The sequence below is a fragment of the Rhinatrema bivittatum genome, chromosome 11 (genome assembly GCF_901001135.1).
Source record: "Rhinatrema bivittatum chromosome 11, aRhiBiv1.1, whole genome shotgun sequence".
In the NCBI taxonomy this organism is placed as follows: domain Eukaryota; kingdom Metazoa; phylum Chordata; class Amphibia; order Gymnophiona; family Rhinatrematidae; genus Rhinatrema; species Rhinatrema bivittatum.
In genome coordinates this window covers 81,176,412-81,194,200 of record NC_042625.1, presented here as the reverse complement: position 1 = coordinate 81,194,200, position 17,789 = coordinate 81,176,412, and the positions used below count along the sequence as shown (strand labels likewise).

The window sequence follows — 17,789 nt, the reverse complement described above, 5'->3', positions numbered from 1 at the left end:
ATATAAATACATCACAAAAAACAAATACATAAAACAAAAACACCACAAATTATTCAATCAATAAAAATTACAACATACCCTGCACACAAGCCAGCCTGTGAACATGATTAAATCACATACCCACTCTTCTATAAGTAAAACTAGCAAAAGACTCAGGTATTACTCAAAAGCCTGCCAGAACAGATAAGCCTTCAAATTCTGTCTATGGAAATCTCATTCTTAATCTCCTCAGGTAAAGTGTTCCATAAACACGGCCTAGCCACATAAAACAGCTTTTCTCTGGACTCCTCTAACCGAACCTGACGGACTGAAAGCACCATTAAAAGGTTTTGTAAAAAAGACCTCAATGAACGAGCAGGACGGTAAACCTTGAAAAGCGAGTTAACACACAATGGCGCAAGGGCATGAATTACTCAAGACTTTAAACTTTATTCGCCAGCTATTAGACAGTCAATGTAAATGAGGCAAAGCAGGTGTTTTATGGTCTCAAATGCTTACGCCAGAAACAATCCGTGCAGCAGCATTTTGTATCACTTGGAGAGCTTTAAGCGTAGAATGAGTAGACCAAGATATGGAACACTGCAGTAGTCAAGCACAGAGATTACCAGTCCATTAGTCAGATTCAGTTAGAAAAGGCTTAAGAGGTCTTAGAGTAAATAAAAACAGCTCTGAACTACATTCTCTAAGGTTATGCATAAAAAGTGACAAACATGATAGTTGAGTTTAATTAACAAAATGTCAAATGGAGCCAGGGGGTTGGTCTATGGACCTGAAAGGTGGTGAACAAGGCTGAAGGCTCATCTAGGTTGTCTAATACCCCTCCTTGTACCAGCTCTGCGAGAGGGAAGAAGAAAGCAGCACAGGACTCCCCAAAGTGAGGGTCCTATGGTGCTTATGCTGATTCATCCTCCCCTAGATATGGCCCTGTTCCTACCCCAGTGTTTTGCTGGTTGTCTTTTAAAGAATTTTGCTTGAGCATTGTGTGACCTATAGCATGTTGAGTCACAAAATTCTTGCTCCACTAGGTTAATCTACAACTGCTGGAGCCAACTATTTCAGTTCTTTCATGATAATAGTAAGTGTTTGGATTAGAAGCAGGGTAGTGTAGAACTTTAGTAGGATACTATCTTTGGAGAAAAATAATTACATCTAAAGATTTTATGAAGTTTATTATGAATGCTAGTGAGTTGAATAGCTGCAGAGTAGGCTGCAATGACCTTTCTGCCCCTGATTAAAATGTTCTCTTCATCAGTCAGTCATGCAGATACATACGCATGCACTCCCACCTTGTGCAGATATGTCACAACGACTGAACCCTTGGATATTCAGCTTTCCTTAAAGGGCCATGCATGATTCCATAGGCTGGGACATCCTATTCCTTTCTGCTTTAGCAAGGAAACTGGTTTACTGCCAAATTCATCCCTCTGCCCAGTGATGGATTAAGAGGGGTGGGGGTGGGAGTGAGGGCATGTAATGGGAGTCGGAGGGTCTGTGGCCAGGGTACTGTCTGGAATCCAAGGCACCCTTAATTCACTCCCATCTCTGACTACAGTGTATCCAAGAGATTTCTCTATTTGAATACCTGTAATACTTTCAGTTCATCTCTAGCTAATGCCATTTTTAGGGCTATCCTTTTTACGACACTTCTCCAGCCCTTTAGTTTGTTCAATTAAATACAATTCCTGTTTTTCTTTTTTTTCAACTCCTATGGTGATGACTCATATATACAATAATCTTCCTTTGCAAAACCACTTTAAAGGTCTCCCAGCGAAGCGTAGGTGTGTATTTATTAAATGGATGAATACCATTAAACACTAATTGGTTTTTCTGATAACTCATGAAATCTATCCCTACCAAGAGATAAATTATGCCTGCAAGGTCCCTTAGAGCCATTAAAAAAAATGGAAATGTAGAGTCATGGAAATTGCGTGATGATCAGACACATACCAAGGAAGAGTATCACAAGACCTGATCAGAACAGAGGTGCCAGGAAAGAGAAAATTAATCGATCCAGCTATATAAACAGTATTTTGGTGAAAGTGAAGTTTCTACTTGAGAGGTAGAAATCTACATAAGAACATAAGATAGGCCATGCTGGGTGAGACCGAGGGTCCATCAAGCCCAGAATCCTGTCTCCAGTGGCCAAGCCAAGTCACAGGTACCTGGCAAAAACCCAAACATAACAGATACCAAGTAACAAGCAGTGGCTATTTCCTATTGATTAATGGTATTTCATGGACTTCTCTCCCTCCAGGAACTTATCCAAACGTTTTTTAAACCCAGCTACACTAACTGCCTTAACCACATCCTCTGGCAACAAATTCCACTGAGTGAAAAAGAATTTTCTCAGATTTGTTTTAAATGTGCTACTTGCTAACTTCATGGAGTACCCTCTACTCTTTGTATCCGAAAGAGTAAATAACCATTTTACATTTACCCATTTCATGTCCTTCTATGATTTTGTAGACCTCTATTATATCCCCCCTCAGGCATCTCTTCTCAAAGCTAAACAGCCCTAACCTCTTTCGCCTTTCTTCTTAAGGGAGCCATTCCATCCCCTTTATCATTTTGGTCATCCTCTCTGTACTTTCTCCAGTGCAACTATATCTTTTTTGAGATGTGGCGACCAGAATTGCACACAGTATTCAAGGTGAGGTCTAACCATTGAGCGATGCAGAGGCATTATGACAGCCTCCATTTTATTTGCCATTCCCTTCCTAATAATTCCTAACATTGTTTGCTTTTTTGACTGCCAAAGCACACTGAACTGACAATGTCAACGTAATATCAACTATGACGTCCAGATCTCTTTCCTGGGTGGTAATTCCAAAAATGGAACCTAACATTGTGTAACTACAGCATGGGTTATTTTTCCCTATATGTATCACCTTGCACTTGTTCACATTATATTTCATTTTTCCATATCTCTCTGATATTTTTATTTTTGGCTAAATCTTGAGACAAAAATTACTCTAGAGCAGAATTCCTAAACCTATCCTGGGGACCCCTATCCAGTCAGGTTTTCAGGATATCCACAATGAATATGCATGAGATAAAATTTGTATAATATGGAGGCAGTGCATGCAAATTTATCTCAAGCAAATGATGATAGATGAAGACCAAAACAACTCATCCAGTCTGTCCAGTTGAGATAAATCCTCTTTTGGTAGCTGTGCATATAAAATTCCCAGATGTAACCCAACACCAACTCCCCACGTTGATGTTCCACCCAATCTCTCAACCCTCCTCTCATATCTATCCCATGCACAGCCAAGTCCATCACAGTCATCACACTCTTGGCTTCCCCATGCTTTCCTTGAATCACTCCTGATTCTAGGTTGGAATTGCCGCTCGGTGCAGATTACCCCTTACAAATTACTTTCTCTGTTATTATTCAAGTTTAGAGTCAATTCCACCATTTCATGCATGACTATGTGAAATCTCTGTGATATTTAATGAGATTGGAGACTTCACCATTACATCAGTCTCCCATAGGTGTAGTTTGTCTGATTAGTTTGTTTTTCTGGGGGGCCATTTAACACGAGCAACTCTTAAAATTCACCCCATAAGTTCTAATGCCTCCTTACGTCCGCCCATGAGAACACCTATACTTAAGTCTGGGCAAATTTACATTTGAACAGGACATATGCACCCAAGTTTACTTGCATATCAGGCAGGCAATTTTGTAAAAGGCCATTTCTGCAGAATAAACAATTCCACTTGCAGAAGTGCCTCTGAAAACAACTCTTCCTCTAAATTTTTCGGCAATTTGCTTAGCTTAACGAGGTTGGCTTAAGAATGCAAAAACAGATATAAAATAATGGAGAACCTTGAGAGATTCACCAGCTCCTGTCCTCACTGTTCAGATCAACTCCCAGTATCCTTGGTACCTAGGCAAACCATCCTGAACTCTTCCATTTTTAACTGTGAACATTTTTTTTTTGACAAACTGAAAACATAAGTGTGTGTTTGTTTTCATAAAACACGCTAAAAAGATAAATGGCTGCAAGTATCAAGTCCAGTTCTTCAGTGTTTATGGTGCCAATTTGGTGGCGAGCTGAAGCAGCAACACCAAAGAAACAAGAAAACTAAAAATGAGACAAAAAAAACCTAACTAGGGACACTAAGGGGAAAAAAAAAAAAAAGGATCTTATTTGAAAAATGGCATGAAAGTGCTGAAAAGCCCAAAAAATTGAAAGCCCAAAATGTTAGTGGCAGTGATCTAAGCAGGCATCCTCCTCTGACAGAAGAGTTTCTGGAGCTATTAAATGATGCCTGCAGCACAGGTCACATGACCCACAAGAGTCTGATGCATCGTTCCTGTTTGTTATCAGAGAATAAAAAATATTTTTTTTCTATTTATTGGGGTTGTTTTGTGTGCATGGCATTTGTGCCTTCCTCCTCCCAGTACTGAGCTCATTAAAAAGCATTTAAAGGAGAAGATTCTGCAACTGGAAAGAACAAGAGATATACTCTGTGTGGTATGTTTTTTACATGTAGTTGGTAAAAAATCTACATAAATTAAACAGCTTCGAACCATGGGAAAAAACTTGCTTTTTAAAATTTCAGCATTACAAGCTCATGGAGAACATTTGATTGCCCAATTTATAATACCGCTTTGAAATTACTTACATGCATTTCAATTTTATATATAATTTGATTTTCATGTATGCACATTCAATTTATCTAGATTTTTTACCAACTACATGTAAAAAACATACCACACAGAGTATATATATGGTTTTGTGGCTTTCAAGCTATACTAGTAACAGATCATTATATATAATGAAAATGAATAACTAGCTTCTATCACAAACATTCTGGATGATTTTAATTTCATTCAAATTTAATTTGTAGAGAACTGAAAGCAGAATTGCTTACCTGTAACAGGTGTTCTTTGAAAACAGCAGGATTTTAGACCCACACATGGGCGACATAATCAGATGGAGCCTCGATGCAGAAAAAATGTCAAAGTTTCTAGAACTTTAACTAGGCACACTGAGCATGCCCAGCAGGCTCTATACCATGCATCCATGCATGGTCTCTCTTCAGTCTCATAACAGAGTTACAATTAAAAATAAAATATAGGAGAAACCCAAATCTGCGGGGTGGCAGACGGGTTTCATGAGGACTAACATCCTGTTGCTGTGGAAAATACCTGCTACAGGTAAGCAACTGTGCTTTCTCCAAGGATAAGCAGAATGGTAGTCCTCACACATGGGTGAATCCCTAGCTACAGGCTGCTCCCAAACACAAAAAGGGGACCAACAGACAACTAACCAGGTGACAATGGGCAAAACCACCACAGTGCTGTTGGTAATAGAGGAGACGACAGCCTGAACCCAAACAATAGGCCATAGGTTGGGAGAGTTGGGTTTTACACAATAAACAGCCATATGGTTCTGAATCTACTGTTGCATCAGAGAAGGGCAACCAAAATGATAAAGGGGATGGAACAGCTCCCCTATGAGGAAAGACTAAAGAGGTTAGGACTTTTCAGCTTGGAGAAGAGATGGCTGAGGGGGGATATGATAGAGGTGTTTAAAATCATGAGAGGTCTAGAACGGGTAAATGTGAATCGGTTATTTACTCTTTCAGATAATAGAAAGACTAGGGAGCACTCCATGAAGTTAGCATGTGGCACATTTAAAACTAATCGGAGAAAGTTCTTTCTTACTCAATGCACTATGGGAAGGCAGAGAGGGATCCAGCAATGGATTGAAGGAAAAACCACCAAAAAAAAAAAAGTGAAGAGCAAAAATGTTTCCCCACAAGGCTGAAAACAGTCAAAGCGAGCTCAATCACACCGTGAGGCTTACAGCTCTGTGGAAAAGAAGAGACTGACTAGGTACCCCAGGTGGACGCGTGGTATAGGGCATGCTGAGCATGCTCAGTTGCCTAATCAAAGTTCTAGAAACTTTGATATAAGTGTTCCGCATTTGGGGCTCCATCTGATGATGTCACCCATGTGTGAGGACTACTATCCTGCTTGCCTTTGGAGAAAGTTTGTGCACACAACAGAAATCCACTGTTTCTAGGACTGAGTAAAGCTGAAACTTTATAAAGGTAGCCCTTGACTGTAGCCTTCTGCAATGAGCCCTGCAATCCCCAGAATAATAGGTAAGTGTGAAGCAGCTGAAATTCTTTTCATTCCACTCCACTTTACTATTAAGCATAAAAGACTAGAAACTTTCCACCTCAGACATCCACATCGGTCAGAGAGAAAGTGGCAGAGAATGCCAGACACCCTCTGAACAGTTACACTACTGCAAAAACAAAAGCTCCGGAAGTCACGCAGAAACTCAGACAACAGAAGTAATTAATATTACATCAGTGACTGCCTATTAAGATGAGGCAAGTGCGACTTGGAGACCTTGCTGCTGGGATTAGTGTGGATATTAGAGCAGCTTCCTGTAGGGGAAGAGGAGAAATGAATTACCTGAAAGACCCTAGACAGCCTCTGTACCAAAGTTGGTAGGCCAAGGGCAGACAAGGCAAGATAGGGATACTCCACCAGACCAAAGACCTGTGATTCTTGCAGAAGGCAGATCATGCGACACTTTTTGGTCTGTTAATTGCTTGAAGATGACCCTTGCACAGCGCAGGATCTTATTAAGGCCAACTCACAAGCGCTAAAATGTGCTCGTTGGTGGAAAGAAATAGACTTTGCTAGACAGACATGAGAAGAATAAACACATGGCTTTCAAAGTGACCAAATTCCTACCTGCACTGGATAAGCAGCAAAGACTTTAAGGCTGTTCCTAGCCAAGCATCCGTTAAGGCTTCAATATCTGCTCGTAAACTCTGTAGAGTATCTCGCCTCTGAGGACTAAGCAGTCCTGAGAAGATAAACCCACATAAGGCCAGTTACAACATTTGAGGTCTCTTCTCATGCACAAACATGCAGGTCATTGATTTAAATATGTATATTCATAGTATAAGACTGCAATGCAAAATTCAAGCAGCTGTATTGTTTCTGGAATCTTAGAAGGTTGCAATGCCTTTTATTGGATCGACATTAAAAGATGCAATAAATTAGTTTGAGACCCCACATATAGGTCCCTTTTTCAGTACATTCTTCTGACATTGATAACTGATGCATAAAGCTTGTTCTGCCAAGGTTTATTTTCTTCCTGCTGCAGAAACACCAGAAGGCTTGGCCAACAGGAATGTAAATTAAAAGGTTACAATTAATTATAATAATCTACTCTTTTGCTGGCCATGTATCTATCACAAATGCTTCTGGATGACTCTTATAAGCCCAGTAGAAGCCTCTTTGCTGACCCCACAACTGTTACTACGATCTCCAAAGACTTACCGCCTACATTGCTCTTGTATTTATCATAGATCTCTTTTACTTTTCGGTAGCGGAAAGCCAGTTTCCTCATCCAATCCACTCCTCCCTGAACACCTGCCATGGAGCCATGACTCCCACTTCCTCCGGATCCACTGAAACCATCTGTTGCAAAACTGTAGTTACTGAAAGGAAAAAATGTCACACTTACCAGCCTTAAACAATTTAAGGAATTGAACAAAGGTTGAAGAAAGTCATTGTTTAACTACAAAAAGCATCGCACTCCACAAGTGGATTAGAACTGGCACTAGTGGAACTGGCCCAGTGCCAGTACCAATTGGAGGACCTGGCTTCAGTTCCTGGATAAGATGATCTGCTTCTCGGGTCAGTAATGAGGGAGGCAGCATTAACAGCCCCCTAGTGCCCCGGGCCCAAGCTTGCAAAGATCCTGAAGGAGTCCTGGTGCATAATCCCCAGCCCAGGACTGTCGCTATGATGATTGGAATAGGCGAGTTGAGAAAGGACATAAAATTGGGGGGGGGGAGTAAAATCCACATTTAGGTGCAAATGAAGGTTCATACTGCCAGGACCCCAGCTCTGGTACAGACTGAGCTAGAAGCCCTAAATTAAGTTATAAAAGAAGACTTGACATGGCAGATAAGAACGCCTGTCTCCAGGCCATCTAGTTTCCTTTGCTGTGGCCGTCCAACATGTGCCCTAATGTACTTTTTATTGCCAAAGTGCATGGATGCTACAGAATACACACCTCAAGTCCTGTCCGTTGTCATCAGAGGCCACATCTTCTATATGGACCTGGTCACATTCCTAACAGAGAAAGAGAAAAGTAGTGTCCTTAAATAAGTTGCAGTAAAAGAGAAATTAAAAAAAAAAAATAAATAAGTTGCAGTAATCTGAAGAGATACTTTTATAAATTAAATATATGTGCGCCTTCCTGTCTGCCACTTTGATAACCCCGTATACTAGAGAGATAAATCACCCAGGTTTAACTAAAGTACTCACAAAATACTACCTGGACCGTATGCCTTTCAAACAAATGTTGTTGCCTTACTTAACTATTTACCAGTATATGAAATGGTTCACTAAATTTGTTATGAGAATGGGTGGTAGTTTCATATATTTTATTGGGCACTCTCCATGTTGCCTCTTTTAATTTAATCATTAACTACCCTCCAACCTCCATTTTTTCAATCGAACAAATCTTTTAAAATTTCAAGTTTGGCACCAACATTTGCCCATTACTTATAACTTGTGACTTATTTTTTATTTTTCCTTTTTTAAAAAACGTGTATTTTTCGTGTGTGCACACCTCTTAATTTTTATCACCATCAGTGTAGCCTAAACAATTGCTTTTCGAATAAAAGAGAAGAATATTTCCTGAGGAAGGCATTTGATGCTGAAACTTGTACAAGTCGGAAGGACACTGTAACCATTATACCATCGGGGATTTTTTGAAGAACATTGTAACCATCGGGGATTCTCTAAGCGAAAGCTAAGTAACCATTTAATAGCTAAACAGTATAAGCAATTGCACGTGTAGAAGTCCCTTGCTGCGTAAATTTACTTCTGCTATGGAGAAGGTGTAAGTTCTAAAATAAAGAAAACGAAGCAGATCTGTGGGGTTTTAAAGGTGGGGGCTAACTGGGGGGAATGAAGGCTATTAAACTAGGGGGGTTTGGCGGACCTCTCTGAACTGTGTGAACTGGGGATGAACTGGTAAAACTGGGAAAGGCATGCCCACTTAAAATTTGGCACGTGTGCACGGCCACACTATTTTATAACATGCGCGCTTATGTTATAAAATGGCCGCATCCCTGGGCGTGGACCAACGTATGAGTACAAATGCGCGCTTGTGTACCGGTTTGAAAGTTACAGTCTTAAGTGTGTAGTTCCATAACAATTATTCAATAAACTAACCTATAGTTCTTTACCTTTACACCGAAAAACTACTGGAAAAGACCCCACACCCTTAAGTGTTTGAACAGAAAAAGAAATAACTACAACAGCTACCAGATGCACCTGCATGGTACCAATGTGCAAGCTTTAATCAAATAAGGAAAATAAGTGATTCCAAATTACGGCAAGATCTGCTCTGCCTAGAATCACGGCCTATTACAAAAACCTTGGAAAAAAGTTATCTTTTCTGTTCAACACAAGATCAGCCGTAGACTTCCTAGAAGTCTGCATGAGGACAATTAGTACTGTCCCAGCTTTCTTTGCTCTGCTTTTAAAAGTTACACAAAAAGGTAAGTCAAGGTGTCTATCCCTATGAAGAACAAGGACAATTCTGGAAATGAGAGAGGAATCCTAGCCATTCTCTGCCTAGCCCCTCTTTTTAGGTGCAAATTAAGAACTTGCCAGCTAGGAACAAAGCCCTTTAAAAAGAGGTATTGCCCACTTCTGCAACCCTTGCATCTGGTCTAGGACAGAGATGTCAAACTGCAGTCTTTATGGACCACTAACTGGTTTGGTATACACACTATCCCAAATCAATGTACAGGAGATATACTCGAAAGCATGGTCTCAACTGTATACAAATATCTCCAGTATATTTATTAGGGAAATCTTGAAAACCATATCCATTTAGGATCCTCAAGGACTGCAACTTCACACCCTGGGAACTGACATTCCTGGAATAAGTCTCTATTAGTCTGCTTCCTATTAGACTGAGTTGTGAAAATGTCTTATCCTCTAATCAATTCCTTAGGTAGTTCATGCATACAACATTGCCTTTCCAGACTCAACTCTCTCTCTGACTTCCTTATTTCTTCATTCACCAGACTAGCTCCATTTAAAAACAGATTGTGCAGTTTTGTTTTGTTTTTGAACTGTAGGGGCGATTCCAGAAGTAAAACAGTGGGCCACGGCGTGGGTTCAGTGATTGCTTAATGGTGTCACCTACTGGCTGGACTCAGGATGTCAGATTCAAGAAGGAGCTGTCATCTTATGTCTGGGTCAGGCTGAGGGAGGTTATAAAACAGGGAAAAAAATCTCTGGGTAGGTATGAATGAAGGCTTATGGCCCTGTAGCTTAAGGGCAGCTGGTTCAGATGGAGCTGGAAGCCCAAATAAGCAAGAAGCAGCTCCCGGACAAACTAAAGACAGATTAGCAGTCCAAGACATTCCACGCATGTAGAATGGCTATACACAGCGGGAATCTTAGCTGTGCATAGAATGCAAGACACAAAATCCTTGGACGTCAAATTATTTTCCAGAATATAAAGGGCCCTAAAAAAAACAAAATGTTTGCCTTGCCAAATAACTCAGACTTGTCTTGAAAGGTAATTAGATATTTGTGAGGAGAATCCTTAAGAGTCAGAGCAGGTGAAATGACAAGTTTGCAGAACCCAAGTTTATGGTCTCCAGGGATGTAACCCAGCATTGCTGGAACAAGCACAGAAGGAAATGGAGATACAGAACGTTACAGCAACTTGTGTCTCCGACAGCAATTTAAGCAACAACACTTGAAAATATTATACATATACATTAACGGGTTTACAACAATCTTTTTTAGCTCAAATTCTTTTTAAATTTCAAAACGATGTATCCTTGTTTTTAAGAGCAGCATGACAGCTTACTTCGGTTTAATTTTTTAACGTCCTAGTTAGTTCTTCATATCATGAATTTATTTTTGTTTTTATGGTTTATATTTGTGTATTTATGTTTTTACAGTTTTGTGTGTTTATATTTTTTATGAATTTTATGTATATTTACTTTGTAAGTTGCATACACTAGAGCATTGCACCAGGCAACTAATAAATTAATAAATAAAATAAGAGCAAAAACAAACTAAGTACAGAAAATCCAGTCACAAAAACTACTTGGAACTCAATTTCCAGAAGTGATTAGGGAAAAAAAAAAAAAAAAAAAAGAGCTCCTGGAGTTAATGACTTTGTGATGGTGGAGAATCCCCTCAACACATAGATGGAGAATCCCCTCAACACATAGTGTCCCCTGAGCAGGCTTGGAAGACGCCTGCTCAGGGGACACTATTACCAATGTACACAAAATATCCCATTCTGTAGCACCTGGATTTTAAAACCTTTCTATTTCCAGCTAACAAAATCCCCACCTCCTCTAGTCTACGTAAAGACTCTGCCATCTTCAGAATGCTCTCTATTGTAACATACCCTCTGATATAAAGCTACAGAATCTTGAACAAATGCTGTGATTACTCAGTTATTCTTTTACTTGTGGAAAGTCACTTCTTTGTAATAAAATGCTTGGTTTGGATATTTTTTTAAAAAGCAGGCATCCATTTTACTATTAGGATAAGTAAAAGAAAAGGAAGAAAGTTCAGGGGTCTGAAGTCAGTTGGATTCTTTACTAGTTATTTTAACTAAAACATTTTAATCCAGTTTCCTCTAGGGAAGCTGGTCTTGAAAGATTACCATATATCTGACCCCCACAGTATCTTTTGAAATGCTCATTCCATTTTATTAAAGATTTGTGACAGAGATGCCAGAGCTCCCAGTTTATGCTTTTCATGTGCGCCCTTGATGCCCCTGACACTTAAAATGCATTCTTATTATTCCCTACAGAGAAACAGTCCAGTTCAGCTGAAATCACAGCTAGGTCACAGAACATTATGATGTCACATAGTATCTTTGAAGCTGCTCTGTCATTGGTTGACCGATCATTTTTAAAGTTGCCTTGTTATTGGTTAGTGCCTGTGGTCACCAACTGACACTATTTCTTTTCTGGTGTCCTACCTGTGATGTCTAATGATGTACCTATTATTACACAGAAATTTACACCCATCATTATCCCATGCAAATTTCTGTACCAAACAAGGCATTGTGAAATGTTCACACACATCACTGTTTCTAAAATGGGATGTTAAAAGAACAAAATAAAAACAAAAAACAAAACCTCCTTGAGTTTCAGCTCCCTTACTACAGTAGATTTTTGCTCACTTGCAATAAATACGAATTTTGCCATGAGAAGGCTGCATGGTAATTCATTTATAAAGTATGTAACATTTCACATCTGCGATCTGCTACTTTGGGAGGTTTAAAGAATTTGAAAGCACTGCGATGGAAAACTCGTGCTTTCTCTGTGATGGCTCCATGCCTTTGGAATAGTTTACCACATGAGTTTAGGATGGAATCTAACCTGCTTGCATTTTTTAAATAAGTAAAAACTTTTCTGTTTCCAGTGTAACTTATCTGATGTAATTGTTGCGGGTTGGTATAAGGTGAGTTGGAATTTAGCAGGACTGTTTTTATGTTTAAAGGTAAGCTGGATGTGTTATGCTGATCATTATTGTACAATGCTTCGGGCACTCCTTTTGGCCTGCCTGAGGAGATGGTATAGACATTTAAAAAAAATAAATGTAGAATTTGCTTGGCTCAGTTGGGCCAACATTCAGTTTTAATTTGTGGTCTTTGTTATGTACGGGGTTTGTATTATTTTTGCTCTATTTCCGTTTATGATATATGTTGTTTTTATAAACTGCCTTGGGCAATCATTAGATCAGGAAGGTGGGCTAGAAATGTTTAAAAATAAAATCTGTAAGTGCAGAATACTGGTGCAATTCAACATTTCCTTGTGCCTTCCACGCTGGCAACCCCATTACCTTCCCACCCCCAAGGTGCATCAGTCTGGACATTAGGTTAGTGAAAAGGATGACCATTTTCCTTCACAGGTGTCATTGTGACAAGTGTCAAATTACACCGCCACCAATCGAGAGCCATTAACTCATTTGGAAGAAAGAAAAACTAATTTAATATAACTTGGCACAAGAAAGTAGCTGCGGGCATTAAGAAGATTACTGTAAGCATCTAGTTTTGTGTGCTTTTAATTAGCAGAAAGTGTGTTGACTTGAATCTCAAGGAACATGTTTACAGAAAGATCTAGTTCCCATTAATTCCGCCCAGATTAAGTGCTCTCTGCATAATGTCAAGGAAAATCATGGAAGAGATTTCCTAGTTTGGAACATGACGAGGTCACAACAGACTGGACAACTTCATGCACCAATGCACTTTGTGGTGTCTATAGCTCGTACTCACAAGAAATCTTTTGTATACAATTAACTTGTCTGGGAGGATACTACCAACATATTATACAACATAGTTTGCTAATACTAAAATGATGTGGCACAGCTATCAACATTCACCAATACTTTTGCAGTTTCTGCATTTGAATCCTCCAGAACAAATTATGAACTGTAAAAATTACCCTAGAACATTTGGCTCCACAAACTGCTGTGCAACCTTTTCCTCTCACACCTTACATTGCCTCCTCCCAATAGGTAAAAAAGTAATAATCTGACATTATATAGTGGAAAAGTCCTTTTTGGGGCTAATTTTATAACTGCCCACATTAAGTCTGTGGCTACTTTTTACTTGCAAACTTTACAATTTTCAAAGGGAAAGCAAGCACATACTTTCCCTTTCAAAATTATCCCACCAAAGTTACCTGCGTACATTCACACCTGCTCATGTGCGCACAAAGCTTTTCCAGGGAAAATGCCGTACATCCTTTGGAAAAGGCAGAATTGTGTGTCTAAGTGCTGACCACTCCCTGCCTCCGCCCCCGGGAACTCCTTTTCACGCTATAAGGAAGAATATGCGCATACAGGCCCTACTCGCGCCCGCATATTGGGCAGGAAAGTTTTTTAAAAGCCCATTTCCGCAGGTAAGCGCTGCTTTACCTGTGAAAATGGCTTTGAAAATTGCCCTCAACAAATTGCCTCTGATTTCTCTTCCATTCACTTTCCAGTTCCACTGTCTCATTTCAACACATTTCCTTCCTCCCTTGTAAAGAGCCATATTTTCATTTTATCCGATTCATTAATTTTACCTAGCAGACCATGCATATGAACTGTTTTGCATACCCACAATTCTAAATCAACCTCTTTATAAGCAATCAAAGTGATGTACAATTAAAAAGGTTGTACAATCAGATTCAAATAGAAAAACTTAGTTACAAAACCAATAAATAAGTACAAAAATATCTAAATCAGTATTAAAAAAAAAACTTAAGAACTTATAATCTGTTTTTAATCTATGAAATCAATGTGAAACAAAAGGTACTGCTCAAAGATATTTTATTATTTGTATTTCTTGTTATTACAGTGTTGGGTTCTCATTTATATTTTGTTATAAGAATTTCATTTATTCTATTATAATTTATTTTTATATTTGATGATATATGCTATATTTTGTTTTGTTCTGATGATTAATGAAGTTTTGATTTTGTATGTTTTATGGTATTTAGCCTTACTATACATTGCTTAAGTTAGAATTGTAAGGTAAAAAATTAATCATGTTTGTAGAAACAAAAATGAATTTACTTGTCAAGAGTTGAAGACTCTGGAATAAAACCAAGTCTTCAATCTCTTTCCAAGTCTACTGAAATCTTTTTCCTCCCTCAGAGAATGAGGAAAGGAGTTCCAAGACAAGGCTCTAGATAGGAAAAAGTCATGTCCCTTATATGTTCCAAGCGAATTTTGGGAGATGGAAGCCTTATCAATTCTAACTGGGAAGAACAATGTTCTTTTAGGGTTATGAGGAAACAACAAATTTGCTAAATATGAGGGGGGTCCCCACCTAAGTGCTTTAAATGTTAAATCGATTTTAAACTGTATGTGACAATAAATGAGCAACCAGCATAGTAGGGAAACGTGATATTTGTTTTTTTCCAGAAATAAGCTTAGCTGCAGTGGAAGTCTGTGAATCGAGCTGGCATAAATACTGTGATAGTAATAGGCTAAATGATTCAGAATCAATGAATACATTAGAGATTTATCGATGGGGGGACCCCTATGGGGTAGAACTTTTTGAAAATGTTTTAAAAAGGTCCGTGACGAAAATTCCTGTCAGGAATCTCTGGAGAGCTCCTTAACCCGCGTGGCTACTGCTGCGCGGAAAAAAAAAAGAGACTGAAGGTGGACCCCTGCTGGATGCTGGGTTAGTGCCATGCTGGGCATGCCCAGTAGGTGCCAGTCAAAGTTCTAGAAACTTTGATAAAAGTGTTCCGTGATCGGGCTCCATCCTGATGATGTCACCCATATGTAAGGACTACCATCCTGCTTGTCCTGTGAGAATAGGCTAAATGATTCAGAATCAATGAATACATTAGAGATTTTAGATCTTGTCTCTCCAAAAATGGTTTGACTCAGTGAATTAATCACAGATTAAGGCCAGAAGGGCATCTTTCAAAACATGGAAAGTAGACCTTAATAAGAAAACAGGCAAGATAATAAGTACTGGAAAAGCAAGTTTGCTTACCGTAAACAGTGTTTCCGTAGATAGCAGGATGAATTAGCCATGCTGTCTGGGAAGCGTCGCGACCTGAAGAAGGTGGAGTCTCCTCAGCTAGTAACAGAGCTTTGACTCTGTGCAGCTGCGCGGTGATGTTATGATGGTCGTGAAATGCTGCTATAGCACTGATGTGGACTCTGACTGAGGTGGTAGCTAAACCTGTCTCGTATAGGGTGTGGAGATACTGTAATAATTGAGAGGCAGTAGCCGAAAAAGAATTTATGTTTCTAGGATCGCACCAATTTAGATAGCACTGCCATTTCCCTGTATAGTTGCGCCTGGTGGAAGGTTTCCTAGATGCGATGAGGATATCTTCCACCTTTGTGGGTAAGTGAAGGTGATTCAATACTTGCCGTTCAATCTCCATGCTGTGAGATGAAGCGATTGATTCATCGGGTGGAGGAGAGAGCCCCCTTCTTGCGCTAGAAGATGTGGAAGATTTTGAAGGAGTATCGGTGGGCGTGTGGAAAGACGCATTAGATACGCATACCATGGCTGTCTTGGCCATGCTGGTGCAATGAGTATCATATCTGCTACATCCTGTACCACTTTTGAATTGTCCAAGAGATCAGTGGAATAGGAGGATAAGCATACATCAAGCCTGGTGTCCATGGAATGAGGAAGGCATCTGGAGCAAACTGTATGCTGCTTGGATAAATGGAGCAGAAGGTTTGAACTTGTCTGTTGTCTTCTGTTGCAAATAGATCTATTGAGGGGATACCCCACTGTTGGAAAATGTTGGTTGCCACCTCTGGATTCAAGGTCCATTCGTGTGGATGAAATACTCGGCTTAGACGATCTGCTGTTATATTGTTCAGGCCTGGAAGGTAAGTGGCCAGGATTGAGATTTTGAACTTTAGAGTCCATTGAAGTATTCGAAGTGCTTCCCGACATATTATCCAAGAACCAGACCCTCCTTCTTTGTTTATAAAAAACATTGCCACTTGGTTGTCAGTGTACACCATGAGGTTTGAGTGCTGTAGTTGAGTTGAGAATGTTTGAAGTGCCCTCCAAATGGCATGTAGTTCTAGGAGATTGATTTGGTACATGGATTCTTGGCGAGTCCAGAGGCCTTGGGCTTTTAGGTTGTCCAAATGGGCCCCCCAACCCCTCCTTGACGCATCCGTGGTAAGTGAAGATTGATGAGGGGGTAGACGGAAGGGGGCCCCCGTGGATAGATTGGTGGGAGAGAGCCACCAGCGAATGTCCAACTTCAAGGAGTCTGTAATGCGAATCTTGTAACTGAGTGGTTGTCGAAACTGAGATAACTGAGTCTTTAGGCCCCACTGTAAACGACATATGTGAAGCCTGGTGTGGGGGACCACGTGAATGGCTGCTGCCATGTGTCCTAGAAGCTGAAGAATCTGGCATGCGGGTGCTTGAGCTTTGTTGAGTAGGCTGCACGCTAACATCATAAGAGTGTGCATCCTGTCCGATGGAAGATAGGCCCTTTTTTCCATCGTGTTGAAAAGAGCACCTATGAACTGAAGTATTTGTGTAGGTTGTAGGTAGGTCTTTTCGAATTTGACGAGGAAGCCTAGTGTTTGTAAGCAATTGATTGTACGCAAGGTATGCGCTTTCAGGGTGGACGAATCGGATGCTACTATTAACCAATCGTCCAGATAAGGAAATATTTGGATCGACTGTTGTCTGAGGTGAGCCACCACCACTGCTAGGCATTTCATGAATACCCTGGGGGCTGAGGAAAGACCAAAAGGGAGAATTTTGTATTGATAGTTCGAATTTTGAACTTGAAAACAGAGGTATTGCCAAGAGGAAGGGTGAATTGGAATATGGGAGTAGGCATTCTTCAGGTCGATGGAGCATAGCCAATCATTGGGTTGTATCAGAGGTAGGATGTTCTAGAGAGAGGTCATCTTGAATTTCTCTCTGAATGTGTTGGTTCAGGAGACTGAGATCCAGAATAGGACGGAGGCCTCCTGATTTCTTTGGTATGAGGAAATAATGGGAACAGAATCCTTGATTCTGAAGTTGAAGATGGATTGTTTGTATGGAATTCTGCAAGATCAGGTTGGTTAACTTTGCCTTGAGGGATGCTGTATGGGTAGGTATAATCCGTGTTGAAGATATGTGAGGAAGAGGTGGGACGGATTTGAAGTTTAGATGGTAACCCTCTCTGATGATGTTGATCACCCATTGGTCTGAGGTAATGAATTTCCAATTGGCTAGGAAGAATTGAAGGCATCTTCC

The 17,789-nt window shown here is 40.0% G+C and overlaps 2 protein-coding genes across 4 annotated transcripts in view; one reads left to right on the top strand and one right to left on the bottom strand.

Annotated features, from left to right (window-relative positions):
- Positions 1 to 17,789, bottom strand: part of EYA3 (EYA transcriptional coactivator and phosphatase 3) — a 160,795-nt gene that overhangs the window by 11,886 nt on the left and 131,120 nt on the right. For all 3 annotated transcript variants that reach the window (XM_029619178.1, XM_029619176.1, XM_029619177.1), the window contains 3 exons: positions 8,061 to 8,119; positions 7,319 to 7,479; positions 6,725 to 6,839 (listed from right to left, as the gene is read on the bottom strand). In XM_029619178.1, coding sequence (XP_029475038.1) covers positions 6,725 to 6,839; positions 7,319 to 7,479; positions 8,061 to 8,119 — 335 coding nt within the window. The remainder of the gene's footprint in view (positions 1 to 6,724; positions 6,840 to 7,318; positions 7,480 to 8,060; positions 8,120 to 17,789) is intronic.
- XKR8 (XK related 8) overlaps positions 1 to 17,789 on the top strand; it is a 114,485-nt gene that overhangs the window by 59,120 nt on the left and 37,576 nt on the right. The gene's annotated exons all lie outside the window — the stretch shown is intronic.